The sequence below is a fragment of the Panthera onca genome, chromosome D2 (assembly GCF_046562875.1).
Source record: "Panthera onca isolate mPanOnc1 chromosome D2, mPanOnc1 haplotype 2, whole genome shotgun sequence".
Taxonomy (NCBI): Eukaryota; Metazoa; Chordata; class Mammalia; order Carnivora; family Felidae; genus Panthera; species Panthera onca.
In genome coordinates, this window is record NC_138349.1 from 7608371 (window position 1) to 7632977 (window position 24607).

Consider the following 24607-nt stretch of genomic DNA (forward strand, 5'->3'; position numbering starts at 1 on the left):
GTGCACGACGGTGGGGCACTGAGGCCCGGCCAGGCCGCTCGGCTCTGCGGACCGAGATGAGATGACCATACAGGTAGTTTCTGTCTGAGCAGTCAGCATCTGCTAGGCCACAGTCTGCACCCTTGTGGTCTGGGGGCCTGATGTGGGCCTCAGGCATGATTTGTTTGGCCCCCATGATGCCTTTTTTTTTTTTTTTTTTTAAGTTTATTTATTTTGAGAGAGACAGACACGGTGGGGGAGGGGCAGACAGAGAGGGAGAGAGACTCCCAAGCAGGCTCCCCGTCGTCAGCACAGAGCCTCATGCGGGGCTCAGACTCACGAAACCGGGAGATCATGACCTGAGTTGAAACCAAGAGTCAGACGCCCAACTGACTGAGCCACCCAGGTGCCCCAGGCCCCCATGATGGTTTATGAATTTTTGCATTTCTTGACAGCATTTCAAAGCTGGGACTGTACAAAGAAGTCTGGCTTTTCAGCCCTTCCTGACAAGTCAGGAGATTAGTGATGTCACCCCGGGCCCTCTTTCCTGCACACCTGCACAGTGCTAGCCGCAGCCGCGGCCGTGGCCGTCAGAGTGGCTGTCTGCTCCCTGGGACACGCCCTCTGCGCACCGGCCGGTTCCCACCTGGCACTCTTCACCCATGTATGTTCCCTGCTTGGCTCTGGAAGGCACTTGAGCGTGAGACCCCTGGAGTCGACCAGACATTCTGAGGACAGGTTGAGGTTTTCCGGCTCTCCGGGTCACTTGGTGCAGGGTGAGCAGCGGTGAATGGCCCTGAGCAGTGCTCGGGGTCCTCGCCATGATGCCGTTAGGTGTTCTGCCCGCAGGTGAACCGACAGATGAGCCGGCACGGAGCCCAGGGAACCTGCTGCCTTCCTCTCAGTGGAGCACTCACCCCGCTGGGAGGACGGCCCCACAAACAGGGCTCTCCCGCCCAGCGTCCACTCCAGGGTGCCCTGCGATGCCCAGCGACCCGGGGATCCTTTTTCTTTTCTTTTTCTTTTTTTTTTTTTTTTTAAATTTTTTTAACGTTTATTTATTTTTGAGACAGAGAGAGACAGAGCATGAACAGGGGAGGGTCAGAGAGAGAGGGAGACACAGCATCTGAAACAGGCTCCAGGCTCTGAGCGGTCAGCACAGAGCCCGACACAGGGCTCGAACTCACGGACCGCGAGATCGTGACCTGAGCCGAAGTCGGCCGCTTAACCGACTGAGCCACCCAGGCGCCCCCGGGGATCCTTTTTCTATGTCTCTCCCCACCCCCCAGCCCTATACAGTCACTCAGGTACTGAGTAATCTTTCTAGTCTAAAATGCTTCTATGATTTTAACAGCGGCTGCGGGATTTGTTTTTTTTTTTTTTAAAAACAAAGATTTAATCTTTAAATTATCTTGACAGGCAGTCGAGCTGCCACATACGAAGTGGATAGCTTCTGCTCGTGGTAGAGAGGAAAGATTTCTTCGAATAAATGAAAACACGCTTCTCAGATTCTTCTAGCTTAGCGTCTTTGACAGAGACCCCGTGAAGCGAGTGCAAGTGAGGGGAAGATTCCCCAGGTGGCAATTTGTATTCCCCCAGAAATTGAGTTTTTCTTCTCCTGTTCCCCCAAATATTTAATATCAGTTACCTCTTTCATTTACCTTTTTTTGCTCAACCTCATTTTTCTCTCCTCTTGTGGCAAGTATCGTGCAAGCAATTTTTTTTCTCCATTTGTTTCTGACGCATTTCCCTAGATGGTCAACCTTTGGGTTTCGTAGTATCATTCCAGATATCTTGCCCCCTACGGACAAGCACTAGGTCAACTGTATCTGGATCCCTAGGTCCTGGCTCAGAAGAAGTGACTGTGGCAGGGCCCAGGCCTCCCACTCTTTCTTGACCTCACGGCCTTTTGCAAGAGACTCAGCCTCCTCCATGGGTCCCAGGTTTTTCATCTACAGTGCTGTCCTCCCCGTTCCTAGAGTTCTAGGGTACCAAATGCACCAACGCGCTGGTTTTCAAACTTTTGGGAGGACCGGAAGCTTCCGGAGGGCTTGTTACAACCTGATTGTTGGACCCCGTTCACAGAGTGTCTGATCCAGTCATTTGGGGGGTGGGGGAGGGGACTGAAACTTCATTTCTAACAAGGTCCCAGGTGAGGCTGCCGCTGGTGGTCCGGGGACCACACTTTTGAGAACCACTGCACGAAAACCACATGGTTGAAGCGGGTGTCAGAAGCTTTAGTGTTTACCTCAGCAAGGGTGTGGGTCAGCCTGTGCAGGTCCCAGCTAGCGACTTGAATGCCTGCCCTGGGCAACTTGTGGGTCTGATCTTCCTTTTCATCTTTGCCCTGTGCAGAGGTGCACATTTAACCAAACTTCGCATCTTACTTTCTGGGAGACTTGACCCTCGGCGCCCAAAAAGTTTTCATTTCCAGCTGCTGTGGACCGAATGTTTGGGTCCCCCCCTCAAAAATCTGTATGTCGAAGCCTAGTGCCTGAGGTGGTGGTGTTAGGAGGTGAGGGCCTTTGGGGGGTTTGACTAGGTCACGACGGTGGAGTCCTCGTGAATGGGATTAGCGCCCTGACGAAGGAGTCCCCAAAGTGCCCTTGTCCCTTCCGCCGCGTGAGGACACAGCGAGAAGGCGGTTCTCATCAGACACTGAATCAGCTGGCAGCATGATCTTGGACCTCCCAGTTTCCAGAACTGTGAGAAAGCAGGGTCTGTTGTTTACAAGCCACCCGGTTCATGGCGCTGTGTGACAGCTTCACTGAGCAGACGAGGACAAGGACCATTTTCATGGAGGCTGTTCATCTCCAGACTTGCATGGTAACAGTTGGAGGGACACTTGCTCCCTACGTGTAGGTGATTCTTTCTGTCCTTGAACGCCACCCGCCGTCCACCCCGGCCGTCCCTCCCTTCCTTATCCGGACCCCTGATACCAAAGGAGGCAACATTGGTGGTTTTGAGTTCTGAGATTTGGTTTCTCAGGTTTGTTTTACCCGTTCTCACCGGAGAAGGACCCCCCATTGGGTTGAGCTAACCCTGCCTCAGTGGCGCTCATCCTCTTGGGAAGCTTGCGTCCCTCATGATGCTTATGCTCTCCGGATGCTTCTGCAGACTTCCCAGGGGTCCGCGCTCAGGCCGAGGTGCCTTTGTCTCAAGTGCCCTGAAATCAGTGTCCCCAGGGACTGGCGCGGCCGGTCCACTGACATTCCCCCGGGAGCAGCTGCTCTTTTCCCTCCCCCTTCTTCCCTGACGACAGAGGGGCCGCCTGGGCCGCCCGAGGTGGAGAAAGGTTGTTGCAGGTGGGGAAACCGAGGCCCAGAGCTAGGAGGGAGCACGCCTGTGTCTGTGCAGAGCCAGCCAGACTCTGGGTTGTCTGGTTGTTGGCTGCCTGCAAGGACTGATTTTATCTCATTTTTGGTTCCAGAGTGAGCCTGAGATCGCTGCTCGTGGCCTGTTTTTAGCTCACGTTGGACCACCTTGGGCGGGGGGGGGGTGTTGTGTTGGTCACCGGTTCGGCTGAGCTTTGCGGTTTTCCTGGCAGTTCTGTCGTGTAAAGGAGTTGTCCCTGCTTCTGCCCCTGAGTTTAAAACCTCAGGGACAATAAAGCAGTCATGGTTTTGAATGCAGTGTTTTCTGTGGGGTTTCTCTGAGGCCTTTCCCGCGGCCCCAGGTCCGCCGCCGTCCCCAGGCCAGTCCCCAGCAGCTGAGGCACACTGGCCCTTGTGCTTTTGTGCTTTCATAGCCGCGCAAACACGTGGTGAGCGCGTGCTCAGCACATGCCTTGAGCACATATTTGTAACTCTGGAGTCCGAGCTGATCGTGACATTCTCATGTGGGGTTGTGCGTGGCCACTCCCCCTTCCCAAGGGAGAGCACAATTCTCGCATTGTGTGGCGGCGTTCTGGGTTAGCTGCGTGGGTCAGTGCAGGGGCTGCTGGTGTCCTGGCAGATGGAAAGAACTGTTTTGCCGCTTTGTATCTTCACGCTGCCGTTTTTTACCAAAGCGGGAAGTTTGGGATACCTTGTCAATATCACCCAGGGTCCCCTGACTTTGTTCAGCTAAGCAGACCACCAGCCAGTGTCCCTTGTGGGTCTGCGCATCTCGGCCTGGTGTTCTCGCCGGCAAAAGGGAGAGAAGAGGGACCGGAATGGTAGGGCAGACCCCTGAGAGCGAGGTGCGGGCCAGACGGGGGTGGGGGGGGGGGGCGTTGGCCCGAGGCCACCCTCCGTGGCAGAGCCTCCTGGGCCTTATGTAAGAGGGGCACCGACATCAGCTGGACGTGTGCCCATTTGGGCCGCATGGGGCTCCTTCTTCCAGAAGCTGGGAAGGGCCTCTCAACTCCCAGCACCCCAGCTTGCTGGGGGTGTTAGACAGGTGCTTACTGGCTTCCTCTTGGGATGGCCTCGCCCTGTCTTTGGCTGTTGAACTCCTCTGCGTCCATTGAGACCTGGCGCTCAGGCCACCTCCTCTAGGACACCTGCCCGGGCTATCCCTCCCCACTTGGGATTACAGCCCCCTCCTCTGTTCTGTGGCGTTTGTCATATTGTGGCATGTATTATGCCTTGTGGTACACCTGTGTGAACTTTTGGTGGGTTGTGTGAACCCGGCTGGGTGCATCCATCTTCCTCCTTCAGTCCCTGGCACAGCTGGTCCGGGGAGCGTTGGACTTGGGCCGAGACTGACACCGTGAGGGAATAGTGACAAGAGAGGGGCAGCTCAGGGTGTGTGTGGGATTTGCCTGTTAAACTAAAGTCCCCTAGAAAACACCTTGTGTTTCGGAGCATAGCCTCGCACACACATTCAGCTTCTCTTAGGCGATCCTGCCCCTTGACCCTCCTTTGCTCACCACGCGGGCTCCCAAGACCTCGGGCCTCCTTGTGCCCGGGAGACGCTGGCCCACGGGGGGTGCCCTGGAAATGCTGCCTCCCAGCAGGCCCTGAGGGTGGCCAGCTCTCTCTCCTACAAGCAGAACGCGGAGGACGGAGCCTCGGGAAGGATCTTGGGCCCACGTTTCTGAGAATCCTCCATGAGAAGGGCCGCTGCCCGCACAGAGGCCCTGGTGGAGGCTCTGATGAGTGTCCGTGGGGCCCCGAGGAGGCGTGAGCACAGTCAGCTACAGGGATTTTGTGGCGGCCGGATTCTGCCCACACTCTGCTGCTGTGGAACCCACACCGCTTTGAGCGCGGCCCCTCTGCGGACCGGGAGGTGTCATGCTTCGAATTAGTGTTAACAACACAATTTTGATAGCTGTGGGAAACCCTGCGAGCAAGAGAGGTCTTGATAGCTCTCGGCCCCGGGAAAGTTGCGACTTGACTTAACGTGGCAAATGTGTTTTCCGGTGCAGCAAACGTTTCCTGAGTTGCTCTTCGTGCCGGGTACGGGGGACTCGGGGGACTGAGGCCGGGCGTGTGCCCTCCAGAAGCTCACAGCCCTTGGGGGAGGCACACGGCGCTGTTTGCTTCTTGCTTCTACGATTCAAGGTGAACGCTTCCTGGAGGAGGTGCTGAGTCTAAGAGATGAAGAGTGGTTAGCCTGGCTGCAGGCTGAAGGGGCAGCCTGAAGGAGCCTGAAGGGGGCAGGGAGCCAATTTTAGCCCGAGAGACCTGCGTGAACAAAGGTCCGGACGCACGGAATAGCCTGGCGTATCTGGGGACTTGTAAGCATTTTGTATGTGTTCAATTAAAAAAAATTGTTTTTAATTTATTCATCTTTGAGAGACAGAGACAGAGCGTGAGTGGGGGAAGAGCAGAGAGAGAGGGAGACACAGAATCTGAAGCAGGCCCCAGGCTCTGAGCTGTCAGCACAGAGCCCGACGCGGGGCTCGAACTCAGGGACTGTGAGATCATGACCCGAGCCGAAGTCGGATGCCCAACCGACTGAGCCCCTGTGTGCCCCAGGCGCCCCTGTGTGTTTAATTTTTAAAGCAGTGACAGTAACTGTCCCCTGTCCCTGTCGCCCAGCCACACATCTCCGTCCCTCGCTGGAGGAACTCCTGTCGTCCTTTTCTTGTGTATCTTCCCAGAGATCTTCCCTCCATGTGCAAGTGTATACAGATATGTGGATATGTAGTTTAGGTTAAAAAAAAATTACATATTTTTGCATAGGTTATCCTATGTGTGGTTCAAGACTTAAAACAAATAGAGTGGCTTTCCTTGAAGAGTCTCCTCTCGCTTCTGTTCCCAGCTACCTGCTTTCCCTCCTCAAAGATCGCTGATGTTAAGTGTCTTTGGTATTCTTTTTTTTTTTTAACGTTTATTATTTTTGAGAGAGAGAGTGCAAGTGGGGGAGGGGCGGAGAAAGAGAGGGAGACACAATCTGAAGCAGGCTCCAGGCTCTGAGCTGTCCGCACAGAGCCCGACGCGGGGCTTGAACTTGTGAACCGCAAGATCATGACCTGAGCCGAAGTCAGGCGCTTAGCCGACTGAACCAGGCAGACACCGCTGTCTTTGGTATTCTTCCAGAGACTTCCATATCATTAGAATTATTTGTTCAGTTTTACCTAAATGGGAGCTGACGATGCTCACCGTTCTGGTCTTTTTCTTAAGTTTTTTTTTATTTTGAGAGAGAGAGCGAGAGCGCATATGAAAGCAGGGGAGGGGCAGAGAGAAGGAGAGAGAGAGAATCCCAAGCAGGGCTCTACGCTGTCCGCGCAGAGCCAGATGCAGGGCTGGAACTCACGAACTGTGAGATCATGACTTGAGCTGAGGTTGGACGCTCGACTGACTGAGCACCCCCGGGCACCGCTGGTCTTTGTTTTTTCCCCGTTAAGTAGACTGGAGGATGATTTCCTACCAGTATGTATTGAGGGCTCCCGGCCTTTGAAAAGCTGCATTTTGTCCTTTGCATGGGTGCCCCTACTGTTGGGCTGTTAGGTTGCTGCCCACCTTGGCTGCGGCAGCGGGTGCGTGAATTTCGGCACACAAGCAGGACCTGCTGCAGGGGAGGTGAGTTTGGTACTACACGCTCCCGCAGCTCAAGGGTGATGGGATGGCACGGGGACTTTGCCCATGACATGTGTCAGGTTCATCTCCCTCGAGGTTGTCTCCTTCCTCTTTGCGGAAGGCAAGTCACTTTTAAGTTGGGTTCTACTGAGAGTTTGGGAGAGAAACTTTTATCCCTTTGCTGCCTGCTATCTGTCAATGACCCCTCTGTGGTAGAGGCTTCACCTGGGCTCGTGAAGTGAGGCTGGCACAAGGCTGAGGTCAGCAGCATTCGGGGAGACTGCCTCTTGGGCACCTGCGCCAGACTTAGACCCTCCTGCCACCCACAGTGGCCAGGCCGGGCAGCAGGCTGCCGAGCGGCTTTGCCAGCCTTGTCTGCTGGGGTCTCGTGGACGTGGAGGCCGCTTCTGGGCACTTTCTGGGCTTTGTGCATATGACGGCCATGGTCAATGTTTTGTTGGCTCATTAGTAAGAGAAGTGAGCAAAAGTCTGTCCAGGCAGAGAACCCGCCTGGGTGCAGGAGGGAGCGACCCCAGCATTGCTTTGTTCTTAGCCCATAAAGTTGTGATGCCAGTTTCTGAACTTCAGAAGGCCCGATTATGTTATCCTGTGACTTGTTTTTTAGAATGTGCTCTGCTTCCTAGTGTATTTTATTTTGCTTTTTACTTCACTCATGCATCAGTTGCTAATAGTTTTCACCTCCTTGGGAGGAGGGCCTGTGGCTTTGCTGCGCCTTCAAAGCCCCTCCCATCACGCATGCAGCACCAGTCGCTCAGCGCGGGCTCGTTGAACGATGAAATACAGTTTTTCGGAGATGATAACCTGCTGTTAAGTCTTCCCTGAGAGCGACTGAAACTTGTTTTGGTGCCCAGATGCTGGCCTCTGACCGGTACCTGTTAGGTTTCACCCATTCTGATCCCATCCCCTAATGTAATCTGACAGCTTCGTTTTCTTTCTTACTAGTTCCGACTCTGAGGACGTTGCTAATCTCTACCCACCTCCCCTCGTGTCGCCCCTGGCTGGGAGCCCTGCACGTCTGGTATCTCCTCCAGACGAGGCTCCTGACCAGGGCCAGGCCCTTCCATATGATCCGAAGGCCCCTGGGGCCAGGTTTTGGGAGGTGCTCCAAGGCCAGGCCTGGCTGTGGAGTTTTGCTGCTGACTTGATGAAATGGGCTTCCTGAGAGCAAGGCAAGTCAGCTCAAAACCCGGTTCCGCTGGTTCCAGGACAGGGACAATGACAATAACAGGTCCCGGTGGTTCCAGGAGGGGGACAATGACAATAACACAAGCAGAGCCGGAGCTGGGTGCATTTGGCAGGTTCTCAGGCACTCTGGGGACAAGCGGGGGAGTGAATCAGTTTCTTTCGGAGCCGTTTCTGACGGGGAGCATGATCTGCTCAGCTCTGGAAATGGGGTTAACTGTCTCAAGGCCCTTTGAGCCTCACTTAGAGCCATCAAGATCTGGGTGGAGCAGCCTGGAACAGCTCAGCGGGGCTTCTAAAGCACCTTCCCCGTAAGCCAGGTGAACCTGGTTGGCTACATCATTTCCTTTTCAGCGCCCCAAGGCCTTTGCCCTGAGTGCAAGGAGGCCCCGGTGTCCCATCCAGGGTGCTTGGAAGGAAGCGGAGGCCGGTTACAGATGAGGTGCCTCTCCCTTCTCCTGCACCCACGCCCTGCCAGAAGATAAAAATGGGGCTCCAGACCCAGGAAGCAGCTGCTCCCCAAGCTCCTTAGACCCATTCTGCGGCCAGTTCCAAGTGGCTTGGGGCAGAATGCCTGGGTTTTGCCTTGCATCCGGACCTCCGGGAAGCCCTTGTGACGGGAGTCTCTTTCTCTGTCCAGACAGTCGACGGTCCGGTGCGGGTTTGGCCCTTGTGTAGACGGATGGCTGTCGCTACACAGATAGTGCCCCCCGCCCCCGTCGGGGCTGTAGCCCACGGCCAGGGTGAGCTTAGTAGAGTTTGTCCCACCGTTTCACCCTTTGGAAGCCCCCAGGGAGGTACCAGAGAGATGGCTTCGGGGATTTGACCCGAGATGCCTTGGAGATCAGGCGTACGTGTCGTTCTGACAGACCCATCAGGCAGCTGAGTCTCTTGAAGAGTCTGGTTTTGGCAGATGACGCCGTTGTAGAACGTGTGGTGGAACTCTGCAGTAGGAATCGGGTAGAGGGGAGGAGGCGGAAGGCTTGGCGTGGATTGTCAGCCTGTCTGATTAATTTCTCCACCAGACCCTGTAAAGTAGGCTGGTGATACGACTCGGTGGGATCGGGCGGGTGAAGCCCTGCCTGTAAGATGAGGTCAGGGTGTGACCTCTGAGTGGGTGGCAGGTGGGGACCCTGGTGGTTCTCGTGTCCCTCCCAGTCCTCCTCGAGCCTCCTGCGTCTTCTCCAGTGTTTCACCGTGATACTTGTGATACTGTTAGGGGGCCCCGGGCCCCCGAGATAAAGAGGTCGCTGCCCTCCCAGCCGTGTCCCATGATCCCTCTGCGCAGGGGCGTGGCAGTCCTGTGGGAGCAGCACTGGGGTGCGGCCGGGGTTGGGGCTGGAGTCCTTGTTCCTGCCCACGGACCTTTTGGAGCCACACAAGCATGAAGACCATGCTTGTAGCCCAGGCTGGGGGGCAGCTCATCTTGAGGGAGCAGGAGAACGTAGCTGTCTTTGGACCCCGAGAGTCTCCATAAATGTTTTAGGAAGAGGGTGTTCTCGTAGCGGAGGTGGGGGATGAAGGTGTGGAAGCTGGTGACCGACTGACTTCCTGGGCCATCAAGAAGCTCCTAATCCAGAATGTTGTCAGTGTCACTGAAAGACACCAGGCCGCCCCTGTGTGCTTCGGGACTGAGCTTGGAAAATGCACTTATACGACAGTCCTGTCTCTGCTCCTTCAGGATGTAAGACAGAGGGGCGGGCTCTGCCACCCCACCTCCCCCAGCCTCCAGTTACCTGGCATTACCTGCCCCTGGGATTGCTAACACATCAGAGCGTCAGGGTGGCTTCCTGCTTCCTGCTTCCTGCTTTGTCGTGTGGGAGGTGATAGTTGAGGCTGTGCAGCGAGTGAGGATCTGGCCTTTGCTGCTGTCCAGTGTCCCGGGACCTCGAACCTGACAGGTTAGCTCCGAGCAGGAGCAGGAAGGCGGCCTGCACGCAGCCCCCCACAGCGGTTTCTCCTTCCGCTCCTGCCACCCTTTCTCACAGCTCACACCCCCTCAGATCCGTGGTTGAGACTCAGACACACTCAGTTCCCATTTGCATGTCACAGGCGAGGAAACCGAGGCTCAGAGAGGTAGCATGACCTGGCAGGTGGCTTGCACGCACGCGCTCGCTAGTCAGAAACAATGACTCCCGTTTGACAGGGGAGGGAACTGAGGCCCAGAGAGGGAATGTGGCTTGGCCAGCAGGCAGAGCGGCTCAGGGGCAGAGCCGACGCCAGAATCCACGTTTCCTCTGAGCCCTGCTGGCTCCGCCCAGAGCACACTGCCTCTTATGTGGGCTTCTCTATATAGAGTTTTGATTTTGTTTAAAAAAAAAAAAAAATTTTTTTTTGTAAACTCTTCACGTCTTTTGGTTTTTAACCATGGTTTGATTAAATTCGCTGTACTCGTAAACAGGTCTGACTGAAGAACAGGTCATGGTCGTCTTAGGCTAAGTGGCTTAACATTTCAGTAGATTATCTTTGGGGCCCTTGCTGTGTCTCCCTGTCCCCTGCTCTCTGCCTTCCTCTCCTTCACCCTGGTTTGCAGGCGAGGCTGGTGTCTGCTTCTGTGCTCAGTAAGTACCGGTCCTCTCCCCGGCCTTCGTTTCCTTCCTTCTGAGGTTTGCTCAGCAAGTTCCAGCCCGCAGCACGCTCTTCTCTCGCGGCGTCTGGTGGGTTAACGTGGAGTGAGCGTTGCCCGAGAGCTCGTAGAAAACGTGTCTGTCGGTTCTCATTGATAAACGAGCTCCTGACAAGTTATGCGTGCAGTTGGCTTTGGTTTCAAGAAGCAACACCGGCTGTGTCGTTCCCGTGTTCAGCTTTGTTTTGGCTCTGGGTCTCGACACTTTCATGTCCCCGAATAATGTCACTCTCCCCCCGCCCCCGCCTCGAAATGTTATTTGCTTAAAACCCCAGAAAATCCCTACGACACTGAGAATGACTGTGTAAAGTCCCAGAGAACAGAGTCCTGATTTGGTTCAGGGGCTCATTGTGCGGTTTTGTTTTTTCCCCTTGAGTAAGACGGTCTCGTAAGGGAGCCCGGGTGGGTCTGTTCTGCCAAGGGCACAGGGTGGGTTCCTTTCTAGCCAGGTAATGTGACTGCCGGCCCTTCTCCAAACGTGGACCCTTGGTGGCCTCTGATCACCTGAAGGACTAGGCCAGGGAAGGTGTATTCATCTCAGTTGAGAAGAAAAATAACCTCCAGGGACACGCCTTGCTTTGGGGTGAGGGCTGGGGTGGGGTGAGCACGCCCTCTGTGAGGAGCAGGTGCTTGAGTTTTGCGGCGAGAAAGTATCTCTTCTCCCCTGAGAGTGTGATGCAGGCCTGTGCCACCTGTGAGGCTTCGGGCCATTTTGCCTCTGGGGGCCTACTTTCCTCACCTGTCACGTGCAAATGGAACCCGGAGTGAGCATAAAAATCAGTAGCGGACTTGAAGGTCCAGCAGCCCCATCCCCCCATCCCGGGAGCGAGGTGCTGGGGGGATTCCTATTTCCTGCTCCCAGCAGCTCGTGCCGTGGCCATTGAGGACGTGATCTTTGTTAGATAGTTTATAAGCATCTAGGAAGGGCCTACACTCTGCTCAGAATTGTGCTCACCTGTGGACTTGGGTGCCTGTAGGGACATTCTCTAAGGGCCCCCACCTTCCAGAGTCTTCCCTCCTTAACCTTCCACCTGAGGTGGGCAGGACCAGGATCCCTTCTTACAGATTACAGAGGATGAGAGTGAGCTTAGCAAAATTGCGTAGCTCGCCCAGGGCTCCACAGCTCCTCCGGGACCCAGCTGGGTGGAAGGGTGGCTTCTGGACGGGAATCCGGCACCCTTCCCCAGTTTTGTGGACGCCGCTAAAGACGTTGGCATCAGGTTCCTGCTGGGGCAGGCTCTGTGCTGAGACCGGAGGGTGACTGAGGCAGGTCCACAGCCAGACTGTGCAGGTGGAGGGGTGCCCCCCCCCCCCCCCCAGCCAGGAGCACCCTGGGAGTGGACTCGGGGAGAAGGGTGGGCTGTGGCGGAGGGGTGGTCGGAGGCAGAGGCCCAGCGAGATGGGGACAGATGGACTGGATTCTGGCTGGCGTAGCAGGACTCCCCCCGGGGCTGGGAGCACCCCGGCTTTCCTGGGGAACACTTCACCTTCTGCATGGCACCCGGTTCAGCTGCCCATCCATGCAGTGAAGGATAGAAAGTGATGACTTTATGTTCTTTTCACCTTCTCTGAGCTGCCCTCTCGCGCCCCCGGTCCCTGCCTGCCTTGGAACCCCTAGTGCTGTGTTTCAGCACTAGGTTCCAGAAGGTGGGTGTTCAGCCTGGGATACCTCAGGGTGAGCTGTGTGGACAAGGGTGTACTGCAGACCCGGCATTTGCTTCAGCATCCGGTCAGTTTAACTGAGAAATCAAATGCTTAAAGGATCATTACGGGGAAATGTACAGATCCTGGAAGTTTTCACATTTCTGCTAGAAGACTCCGTGGTTAAGACAAAGACTTTGGAGTTTGGCTGATGTGGCTTGAGTCCTTGTTTTATCCTTCATGCCTGGGTGACCTTGGGCCCATGCCTCAGTTTGTCGCTCTGTAAAATGGAACAGCCACAGTGCCCGTTCGTAGGGACACCTTGAGGAAGCAGTAAGCATAGAATGTGCTATGGTTGCCATGGCTACTCTTATTCTATTCATGCTCTGATGAAAGGTAGGCTCTGTGTCACCTCTGACTTCCCGAGATACAGACCCAGAAGATGCTGGGAAAGTGGTAAAAAAAACCAAATGTTTTTTTTTTTTTTTCTGGACTCTGGCATTCGCTTAAATCAGCAGTGTTTGGTGTCGAGCACGTCCGAGGTGTCACCATATCGACTAGAGGGGCTCTGCTCGTCTCCGGTTTTCTGTCTGTGTGTTGAAGGTGCCGGAGGCATAGCTGTCTCTCATCAGTTCTCTTTCGGGAGGACTTGAAGGCCTGGGAAGTGTGCCCTGTCCAGACCCACGTCCTCTTACTGAGCCTCCGGGCCCTCTTACTGAGCCTCCGGGCCCTCTTCCTGGCACTGACGGGGTCCGCGAGAGGATGGGCTGTGGGGACGCTCCTGCAGCTTTTAACTTTCACCCTGTGAGCTCTGGGGGGACTGAGGTGCAGAGGCAGCAAGCCGGAGGTGACCCTGGGCACGTTCCCTTCCTTCCTTCGGCAGAGGGCAGCCTCGATGCCACCACAGACTTGCAGCTCCCCCCTCCTCCCCTCCATCGGCTTGTCGCAGGGTCTGGCAGAAGGCACGACCCACCGAAAGACGCACTTCTCCACGTGTCCACGAATTTGCTTCTAGGTCCTGTCCCCAGACTGCTTTTGTCCTGCCGACGGCTGAAGTTTCAAAGGTCTAAAAATGCATGTGGCCTTCCCGAAGACCTTGTAGAATGGCTGTTTTCCTCCCATTTCCTTTGCTTAATGGAAGGGGAGGTGGACGCACCGAGAAATGGCTTGCTTGAGCCATCAGGAGAGTCCCTGTCTGTGGCCAAGGTCCTGTTTAGCTTTTGCTCTGAGCACTGTGTTTAGGGCGGCGAGGTATTCTCCTGCTGTAAAACTAACTTGTGCAAGTAGTCAACACAGGATATAGATACTCTGTAAAAGAAGGCAGAGTTTGTCTTGATGATCTCCAGTGTGGTCAGGTTCTTATTAAGCGATAACCCTTCAAAGTGCATTACAGAAGCATTTGGTAAACTCCTTTAATCTACTCGAGAGTTCTATAGAGGTTTAGAGTTTACAAAACTTTTTAGCATTCTGTAAATTCATTTCGCACGCACCAGGCAGGGTTCCCATTTGCCAGAAGCTGAGAGTCCCTGACCACAGTGGTATCAGAGAGCTGGATTCAAGGGTTGCAAATGGATGAAGGCACATTGAAGATCCAGAACAAAAGCAAGAAAGTCTCATGTTAGGAAGGACTTGTGTGAGGGATTGAGGCCGTCCCCTGTTCCCTGTGGCATCAGGGAGAGAGTGCCGAAAAAGCAGGCCTGGATTCACATCTTGACCTTACCCCCTGCTAGCTATAGGATCTTGGGCAAATGCTGGAGTTATTTTCCTGGAGCCTCAGTCTTCTCATCTGGAAAATGGGAGTTCTGCTAACAGATGCCTATTTGCAGGAATGTGAGAGGTTAAATGAGAAGAGCCTGGCCCATGGTTGGTGCTCAGGGAGGTGGAGGCCAGGGGTATGGCCGTATGGGGGGAGGGGCTGTGAAGGGAGATGGGGGGTGTTTCTGGGACTGAGGTGCCGTGGTGAGGGATCCAGGGCCTCTCTCTGAGGCCGGGCGGTGTCGCCTGGTGCCCTTCCCAACCTGCGAGCCTGGTTCTGGGCACAGTGTCAGGGAGTCCAGGCCGTCTTCAGGTAGATGCACCCTTGGGGCAGGACTTGGGGGGTGGGCAGAGCCCTCTGCCACCCCATCTATGCCCAGGGAACAGGAGGGTGGCCAGGGAAGTGGGATCACAGATCAGTAGAAAGTCTGACTTTGCTTTCTGCTCTTTCGATGGAAATGCTGGAGAAGGTAAATCACTGAGTGGGGGGCTCCTGGGGTCAGAGCCTGAGAGTGTACGTGCCCCTGAATAGCAGGCACCTGCGGGGGGGGGGGGGGGGCGACCCCTCCTTCCCGTGCACAGTGGCACCCCAGATGGATGTGGAGGCAGGGTGCAAGGCCCCTCTGTCTGCCATGAGCACTGTGCAGGGAGTCTGATTTACCACCTAAATAAGGGCACAGGGAAGTGACAGTACAAGATGTAAACAAAGGCAGGGAATCAGTAGGAGATGTACCGGGAAGATGTTGAGAGACGGACAGTGGCTACTTGTGCCGAGGGGGCCAGGCACTGATGTCCGGGGCCTTCTCTGTGCCCCACTCTTTCATACATATTTTCTTATCCGATTTCCCAGCAGCCCCCAGAGCAAAGGTGTCACTGCTTTCGTTTTAAAGAGGAGGACACTGAAGTCAAGTGATATGCTCAAAGTGAAGGCGGGGGCTGTTAGAGCCCACGGCACGGGTCCTTGCCCTACCTTGCAAGTGGTTTCCTTGGTACGGGCAGTGGCAGCCACGTGGACTTCTGCTTTTTACTTTTAAGCTTTATATTTACTTACAGTGCAATTCATGTTTTTGATATTTCTATGAGTTTTTTTTTTTTAAGTTTATTATTGAGAGAGAGCGTGCACACGCGAGTGAGGGAGGGTAGAGCAGAGGGGGTGAGGGGAAGGGAATCCCAAGCAAGCTCTGCGCTGACAGTGCAAAGCCCGATATGGGGTTTGGACCCATGAGCCATGAGATCATGCCCTGAACTGAAATCGAGTCGGACGCTGAACCGACTGGGCCACCCAGGCACCCCAGATAGTTCTACTGGCTTTGATAAATGCGTAGATTGAGTAGGTTTCTAAAATTTTGAGATCGTCATAAATTTACACGTATTGTTAAGTCGTAGAGATCCTATGTGTCGTTTGCTCGGTTCCCCCCAGTAGTGACGTCTCGCACAACTGTCATTCAGTATCACAAGCAGGAAATCGACACAGAGGCAGTCAAGGCATGGGACATTCCCATCACCAGGAGGATGCCTTCTGTTGCCTTTTCATCCCCCACCTGCCTCGCCCTCCCACACCCCCAGCCCAAACCCTCATCTCAGACCCCAGGTCCGCACTAATCTATGCCTCATTTCTGGCGCTTTGTCATTTCAGGAATGCTACGTGAATGGAATCATGCCATAATTAACGTGTGGGGATTGGGTGTTTTCACCGCACATAATTCTCTGGAGAGTCATTCCAGTAGGTTTCAACGTCCCATTCCTTTTTAACGCTGAGTAGTATTCCCCGGTGTGCCTGTGTCACAGTGTGTGTCTCCATTCGCCCCTTGAAGGACATCTGGGTCGTTTCTTGGTCTGGGCTGTCACGAATATAGCTGCTGTGAACAGTCATGTGCAGGTTTTTGTGTGAACGTAAGTTTGCGTTCCTCTGGGATAAATGCCAAGGAGACCACTTGCTGGGGTGTATGGTAGTTGCTTGAGTGGGCTTTTGAAGGATGCACTTGGGATGGAGGGGCAGCTGAGGAGTGGGGCCATGTTGCAGGTGGACATCGGTGGGAAGCATGTGCCTGGGAGCTGGGCCACTTGGGTTCAGATGCAAGATCAGCCTCTCCACCTTGGTGAGCTTTATCCATCTGTAAAATGGGGGTAAAGTGAGCCTGTTGTATAGCTGACGTGTATAAAGTACTTGGGACCCAGTAGGTTCTCAATAGATAGAAGCTGGTTTTTTGTTCTTTGTTTTTGAGAGAACGTGAGCGTGGGAGAGGGACAGACGGGGTGGGGGGAGGAATCTTAAGCAGGCTCCGTGCTCATGACCCTGGAATCATGACCTGAGCTGAAATCAAGAATCGGACCCTTAACCGACTGAGCCACCCAGGTGCCCCTAGAAGCTGTTCTTAATATGGGTTAAAAGAAAACCCGCCAGGACAGAGCGGGGTCTGTGCCCCAGAGGTGGCCTCCAGGAGGCCTTTACCTTGCCACTTGTGACTCTGAGGCACCCCCTTCTGCCTTGGGCAGAGCCACACTACCAGTTTACCAGCTGTCCCTTCAAAGGCTGAGCCTCAACCGCCCCCCCCCCTTCCCCCGCCCCCAGCTTCTCCCTGAGAAGCCCCTGGCCCCGTTCTCAGACTGGGCTGTGAGTCTCTGGACGGGCACTGGCATTCCCCAGTGAACTGGGCCAGGCCCATGCCAGGGATCAAAGGAATCCCAGGGAATTCCAGATTGTGCCAGGCTCTGCTGGTCTGGATTTGCCTCACAAAGTCTAAGAATGTGCCTGGATCCTTTCAGATGTTGCTACAATATAGTCTCTTTCAAAATGTGTTTGAGCTCTTACTGTATTCGGGGCACTGTGCTAGGTGTTGCAAAGGGCCCAGAAAAAAAAAAGTCACTCTTTTTCAACAGATCAAAGCAGACGAGCCCCTTGGGGAGCCCCCTGTGGCCACGTGATAAAGTCTGCGTTCATGGGGCGGCTGGGTGGCTCATTTGGTTAAGCGACCGACTTCAGCTCAGGTCATGATCTCGAGGTCCGTGAGTTCAAGCCCCGCGTCGGGCTCTGTGCTGACAGCTCAGCGCCTGGAGCCTGCTTCTGATTCTGTGTCTCCCTCTCTCTCTACTCCTCCCCTCCTTGCGTGCACTCTCTCTCTCTCTGAAAAAAACATGAAAAAAAAAGAAAAAAAGTCTGTGTTCAGTGGGCAGGCAGAGCTCTTCTGGCTTGAACTGGCCGTCCCAGCTCCTTGTTCTGGCTGCCGCCTGTCCTTGCCACACACCCTGTGCTCCTGCCACCAGTGTGCTCACCGCGTCCCGTGCACAGGGCAGGCCACTGTGCTTTGCTTACGGTCTTACTTCCGCTAGTGTGCCTTTCCTTCCTGGTGAAATCTTGCCTATTTTCTTTTTCACCAAAAAAGTATCCTATGCCCTGGATGAAGGATTTAAGGAGCACGCCAGGCCGCACAAGCAAAGTGCCTCGAACTCTGGAACTGCGGGCCCTTCCATAAGGCGGCCGTGCTTTTGGGACTGCGCCGTTCTCCTCTCTCCGTTCATTTCACAGGGTGTCTTGGGGAGGGTTTCACCTCTGTACCATCAGAGTTGCCTCGTTCCATCCGTGGCTAAAGCGGCACGGCGTTCCTTCACGTGGCTCCGCCGCGATGTGTGTGAACAGTCCCCGGGTGGTGGCTTCTTGGCTGTCCCCACCCCTGGGCTCTTGCGGGTCATGCTGTATGTTGTCGGCACACGTGCGGGGGTGGGGGGCTGTTTACCACTGCGCTCCGGTGCCCCCTACCCCTGCCTGCCTTAGTTAGATTAGTGCCGGCGTTCGCGGAACTCTCCGTGACCCTCGAGGACGGGCATCGCGCTCGACTTCCCTTCTCCACTGGGCGCCTGCCGTGTTTGCCGACCATCCGTTTCCAGAAGCATGTGGGGCTCTGGTATTCGCCCCTCGTGCTGCCGCCGTGAGTCCCGCCTCTCGTCGGGGCTCCAGCGGGGGCACAGCTGCAAGAGCAGGGACGCCCTCACCGCTGCCTCGGTCCGGCTTCGTGTTTGGTGCCTATCGGCGGCATCCTGGTGGCCTAATGCGTTTCCATGGCAATGGAGTCCCACAGCATCATTCTTAATGAGCACCTACTGTTTCACCAGAGAGATGGGCCATCATATGACCAGTGGCATCCTGATCGAATTTGGCCTTAAAACAATTTAACGGACTTTCTCTTTAAAAAAGTCCGAGAGGACAGATCGCTGCTCGGGCGGCCGTTGCCGAGAAAGGATCGGGACCCGCAGCCTCCCCGACGACAGTTGTGACGGTAGCTGCCGTTCATCGAGCACTTCCTCACAGGAGCACCTGAGCTAGGACTTCTCACTGAGCAAAGGGTTTGAGCTCTGTTGTCACATGGTATAGCAGTCTTCTGAGGCAGGCGCTGTCGTCCGTAGTTTATGGAGAGAGAAAGAGACTGAACTTGGTAAAGGTCACTCAGACGGTGCGTTTCAAGAGCTGGGATTCCGCCCCATGTGTCCTTGACCGAGGAGGACGTGAGCTGGTACCTTCCGAGCCCGCCTGCCTTTTAGGGAAGACGGAAATGAGAGGCGGGGGCGGGGTGGTGCCAGGGCAGGTTACCTCTGGGCCTTGGGCCAATGGCTGGCTGCCCCAGAACTGCATGAGGTCGTACCCAGAAAGAAGATGGCCGCCGGCGGGCCTCGACTCCGCCGTTGAGGCGGCACAAAGGGTCCCTTTGAAGGGAGAGTCCGTAGCACCCCGCCTCCCAGCCCCGCTCCCCAGCCAAGCATCCAGGGGGCTGGCGGGCATTTCTGGCTCAGCTTTCTGGCCGGAGCTTGGAGGAGTGGTCTGAAATTCTTTCCTTGAGCAGCTCACTCTTGGTCAGAATGTGTTGCTTCTAGGCCGATGTGGCGTTGAAGTGCGCATCGGGTCACCCGGTGCGACCTGGGAGCCTACCCTCCACCAGGCCTCTTCCTGAACAGCCAGTCCTTTGAAAATGTATTGATTTCCCCCCCTCCCTTCCTTGCTTTTGCACTTTGGATGAACCTTGTTTTCGAAGAACAGTAGAAGGTAATTTTCCTGTGCTTGCCAGCTGGCCCGTAATTGAGCAATTTCAATAACACCCACTGTAAAGTCTAATCGAAGTAAACAGGAAAATATGATTTACAATCTGGATAGCAAGTAAATACCAGGGTGCAATTAATTTTTACACAGAGCAACAGATTCTAGAACATTTTCCTGCACCGAGCAGTTTGTTTTTAATTACAGATTAGGAGCTGGCCTTTTCTACTATTATCGGCATGATTTTTTTTTACTTTGTGACGGTGGTCTTCGGGTTCCTTGCATCTGATGTGACTTCCTTTGACGGTGTAACCACAGAAGGGTGGAAATAGGATCAGAGAAACTGGTTTGTAAGGAGCGCGTTTTCAAACCTGAGCCAAGGGCTGTGCTCTTTCAGCATTTGTTTGAGGGGTGACGCGGGAGGAGGTGCTGGTGGGCCGTGTGGCATGGCGGCCTGAGAGGTCTCAGGCTACAAAGGTCCCCAGTATTGCAAATGTGTCGTTGTTGAGATGTCCTTCTAGGGATGAGAAATGGTGCGCCTTTAAAATTTTTTTTTAAGTTTATTTATTTTGAGAGACAGAGAAAGGGCATGAGTGGGGGGGGGGGGCAGAGAGAGAGAAAAAGAGAGAGAGAGAGAGAGAGAGAGAGAGAGAATCTCAAGCAGGCTCTGTCCTGTTAGTGCAGAGCCCCACACGGGGCTCCAACTCACGAACCGTGAGATCATGACCTGGGCCAAAATCAAAGAGTCGGACGCTTAACAGACTGAGCCACCCAGGTGCCCCTAGATATGTGCCTTTCCGTGGCCAGGGTGCCTGAGCGGCTTAGCCAGTTAAGCGTCCGACTCTTTGATTTTGGCTCAGGTCATGATCTCACGGTTCGTGAGTCAGAGCCCCGCGTTGGGGTCTGCCATGACTGCTTGCAGCCTGCTTGGGATTCTCTCTCTCTTCCTCTCTCTCTGCCTCTCTCTCTCTCTCTCTCTCAAAATAAATAAGTAAGTAAAGTAAGTTCTCCAAATAAACAAACCCTCCAGATTCTTCCATTAGCTTCTGTTCATAACCGGGAGGAGGGTAGTAGCTTCCTTGCTGACTGAGGCTGCCTGAGGGCTGACCCCTTCAGTTTTGACTGTGGGGCTGGTCTGTATCTGACCCTCAGCCTTGGGCATATAGCAAAGCTGTCTGTAAAGCCAGCTGGGTGGAAGGTGTCGCGTGACTTGAGCAGAGTCTGGGGACAGCAGATAGTGACCGACCCAGACCCTGAGATAGGTCTTAAAGGTGCCATGTGGCTAACCTGAGACACGTTGCTGGACCCACCAGTGCGTTGGCTTTAGGGACGCCTCAAGGCTGGCATGAGGTGGGGTGGGGACTCTGAGAAGGTGATTCTGGACTTTGTGGCCAGAATGCCTCTCCTTCGGCAGGGAGGCAGTTCCATTCCAAGCAGGGTCCCGGCATGGGGTTGGCCGGGGGCGTGGGCAGCTCTCTCAGGGCCCCGGTCTTCCCAAGACCTGAATCCCTTTGCCTTTCTGTTGTCTTTCCAGGGAGTTGACTGCACTTGGCCATTTCCTGGAAGAGCCCCAGCCCGAGGGCAAGCGGCCGATGGGGAGCTGTTACTGCTGATGCCAGTCACCTGGGAGGTGCCCAGGAGGTCACCCTCTGCCCAAGTCTGCCCAACCGAAGATGGCTCGTGCCCACCCTGGGATGGAGCCCAGTGCCTGAGGTCCTTACCATGGTGATGATCCTGAGTAAAAGCCTCGACAACCAGGGAGCTGACTCCATAGCATGCAGGACCTTCAACCCTGAGCTGGTAAGGACTCAGGGGGCCTCATATCTCAGATGACCTTTCTTGAGGCCTGGTGTCCAGCTGGGGCTGTGGACCGAACATGCAGGCTTAGCAGACCGAATCCAGAGTGCCCGGGAGCAGAACTCTGGGAGATGCTGCAGGCCAGGGCAGTGGGCACAGTCACCCAGAGCCTGGCCAAGTACGTTCAGGAAGTAGCTGGCGAGGTCCGGCCAGCGCCCTGCTAAATAGGACCAAGCGTGGTTTTGCCGTCCCTGCAGCTCCTTCTGGTCTCCACCCGGGGAGGGGAGGGGGTTTCCGGAAGGGAGGTGGCGGCCGCCTGGGGAATGTCAGGGGTGGGAGAGGAGGGGGAAAGAAGGCGCGGTCTGGCGGCCAAGATGGTGGACTGTGGTGACAGCCGCTCTCCGCCGCCGTCTGCCCAAGTTGTCCTCCGACCAAGCGGCCTGATGGGCTGGGCCAGAGAGGCAGACGGCCCGGCCTTCTCCGACTGAGAACAGAGTAGCCTCCTAACCCCCTTCCAGCCCCAGCTCCTCAGAAGTAAGCGGGGCCGCTTCCCCGCAGAGGGGCCGAGAAGAGGTCCCGCTCCGGCTTGAATACACTCGGGGAGGAGTTTTGCAGATAGCTACATCCCCAGCACTCTGGTGCTTCTGTGGTCAGCAGGCACCCATCCCGGTGCCCTTCACAGCCCCTCGTGTGAGCCTACCCTGGCACCTTCGTGGGCTCCCTCCCCAGGCTCACACCGGCAGCCAGGCCAAGAGCGGACAGGACAGGCCGGGTCTCCAGCCCTTGAAGGAGTGTGGGAAGGCTGCCGAGACCCGAGGCCTTTACGGCCCGCCGTGGGTGTGCCGGGCACTGGACTGGAAGCATTCCGCAAGCGAAGGTGGGCCGGGTCTCTCCGCCCATCACGGCTTCCTTTCCACTTTGCATTGAATGTCTCTGACTAGATTCTCTCTCGCCATCCCCACTCCTGCCACTCTGGTCCCACCTGCCGGCCTCTCTCGTCTGGAAGTTTGTTGTAACAGATTTGCTTCTGGCTCGTTAGCCTGTTACGCACCCAGCAGCCACAGGGACTACAAGGCAGATGCATCCCTCCCCCGCTCCAGCCTTCCACGGGCTTCCCACCTCAGGTTGGGCAAATGCCAAAGACCTGGCCGGGAGGCACGAGGCCCATGTCCTCTGGCTTTCCGTGACCATGCTGCTTTTTGTCTGCTCTCCCTCTGCTCCCTCCACTCCGCTCGAGCCACACTGGCCTCCTCGTTCAACGTGTCAAGCAGGAGCCTGCCTCAGGGCCTTTGCACTTCCTGTGTGGCCCAGAACACTCCCGCTTAGCAGGGCTCCTTCCCTCCCTCCCTTTCTTTTTTGCTCACTTAACCTAACATTGAACTCTGCCACCTTCACCCCCTCTCCCATGCTTGCTGCCCCTCTCCCTGTCTGTCTTCCCTCGGAGTGCCTATCCCACATTTTGATCTCGTTTGTTGAAAGACTTCACTGAAATGTGAGCTTCATGAAGGCAAGGAATTTTGTTTCTTTTGCTCGTTGCTGAGTACCCAGTGCCTGAGACCAGGGCCTGGGCGGTGCTCAGGGACATTTGTAGAGTGAGTGAATGTGGGTTCCTGCACCCCAGCTGCTGCTCAGCTCGGGTTTGCTCTGGTTCCTCTCTGGCTGCTGCTCAGGTTCACAGCCGAGGTGCGGGTACGAGCTGCTCTGGCTTTCTGCTGGCGGGGGGTGGGGGTGGGGTGTTTTCCTGCTGAAATCTAAAGAACACATCTGGAGTAGCTCTGACCAAAAAGGAACGACCTCCGGGGTGAGGGCCATCTGGAGGTCCCCAGGGAGGGTCCCTGCCCGCTTCCAGCTGTGCTGCTGGCCTCAGCAGCTGCTGCCGAACTTGGTCCCATCTCAGGGCCGGCCTGGCCGGGGCTGGCTGTGGAGCTGGTCCCGGGGCACGTGGGCCCCAGGTCAGCTGAGCTGCTCTTCGAGGAGGCAGGGCCTGAGTGCCTGCCAGCAAGAGCGTGGCCGCCCAGCCCTAGCCTGGGAAGGGAGACCCATCTTCTCAGGAAAGCAAAGGAAGGTTGAGGGAAGCGGACTTGAAGTCCAGGCCTGCGCAGCCGGCAGCCGAAGGGAGACCCCGCATCGTCTCGGCCTGGTGTGGACGTCCGTGAGACGGAAGCGAGAGTACGGGGATGGTAGAGTGTGCTCTCTCCCCCGGCCGGCGGTGCTGGGAGGAAGCAGACGGGGGCTTTGCTTCGGCTTCCTAAACTGGCAACAGCAGCCTCCTGTAAATACCATCAAGATAACAACCTGAACGTGGAAAAGTGTTTCTCCTTTGTTTTCTAAGCAGGCTAAGAAGATAACAGAAAGCAGGGGCGGGGCGGGGGGGAGGGGGGGGCTTCGGATTAAAAAAGAAAACATGAGTCACAGGCCACTTTGGAATTAGGGGAGCAGGCCCCGGACACACAGCAGTGAGAGAGAGAAAGTCTGAAACTGTGGGTGAAAGTCACCTGGGGCCACCCAGCGACCTTGGGGACACGGGGCAAGTTGGCCTGTAGACCCTCCCTCCCTGCCCTCTGAGGTCTCTTGTTCTTTTTCTAAAAACGAAATGCGGGGGACAAGTGACTGGCCTTGTTCCCGAGAGAGATGTAGGAAACCAGAAAAAAGGGCCGAGGAGTGCTCAGCTGCCCGGCCCTGGGGAGAGAGGGCTGAGGGCCCCGCCCGGCCCCGGCCCCGGTCCGGCTTGCACACTGCACAGCAGTGAGGACTGTGCTCGGTTCCCCTTTCCCCCACTCTGCTGGTCGCTTTCCTCTGCAGAGTGGGCTCTTCCTCCTCGTGTTCTAACATTAGCTACTGCTGCTGGAAGGCAGCCCGGACGGTTGACCTCGGGAGCGGCGTTCTCCGGCCCCTCCCTGCACGCCCACACTCAGGCCATGGCCCGTTCTCCCCGGCCCGAGTGACCATCTTCCCTGGCCCGGCCTGCCTCCACCCCCCCGGCCAGCCCTCTCTCTCGAGTCTGGAGACTGTCCCAGGGTAGAGGGTGGAGAGTGGCTGCCTCTGTTTCCCCAGCCTCGAGGTGTTTGCCTCAACAGCCGACACTGGTCTGGGGAGCAAGTACTTGACTTTGTTCTTGTCGGATCAGGATGCCGAGGCTGTGATTTGCCTCTTGGGAAGAGCCCGGCCGTCCAGGCCTTGCACGCAGCTGCCTGGGCACGGAGAGCCTTCATACCCACAGCCACCCTGAGTTGGCATGGGGCGCAGCAGCCCCAGCCGGGATCGCTGGCAGGCCCCAGGCTGGCCTGGGTTAGAACCCAGGGGTGCACGCGCGGTCTGCGGCAGTCCGGTGCCTTTCTCCCACCTACCCTTAGCCGCTACCCACGCCTTGGCCAACCCTGACGCCTGGGTGGGGGGGCAGGGTCACCACTCCGTCTGTGTTGGCATTTTTGGGAGCGTCCACACAGGGGCACTCGTCCCTCTTTGGCTTCCTTTATCCTTGTCAGGCGTGGCTCTGTCTTCTTCCCACAGCCGTGGTCTCACTGTGTTCCTTTCAGCAGGCTGGGGTGCCCTGCTTGTCTTGCTCAAGTGCGTGGGTGTGAGCCCGACTGTGTCACGTTGTGGTTCCCCATCACACTGTCATGGGGAAGGAGT

The 24607-nt window shown here is 55.8% G+C and overlaps 2 protein-coding genes across 2 annotated transcripts in view; both read left to right on the plus strand.

Moving 5' to 3' along the window:
- Window positions 1-20816, plus strand: part of EEF1AKMT2 (EEF1A lysine methyltransferase 2) — a 70542-nt gene extending 49726 nt beyond the window's left edge. The window contains exon 6 of the mRNA XM_078434937.1: window positions 20712-20816. Coding sequence (XP_078291063.1) covers window positions 20712-20719 — 8 coding nt within the window. The 3' untranslated portion in view covers window positions 20720-20816. The remainder of the gene's footprint in view (window positions 1-20711) is intronic.
- A 51-nt stretch (window positions 20817-20867) lies between these two features.
- FAM53B (family with sequence similarity 53 member B) overlaps window positions 20868-24607 on the plus strand; it is a 73074-nt gene continuing 69334 nt past the window's right edge. The window contains exon 1 of the mRNA XM_078434934.2: window positions 20868-20977. Coding sequence (XP_078291060.1) covers window positions 20900-20977 — 78 coding nt within the window. The 5' untranslated portion in view covers window positions 20868-20899. The remainder of the gene's footprint in view (window positions 20978-24607) is intronic.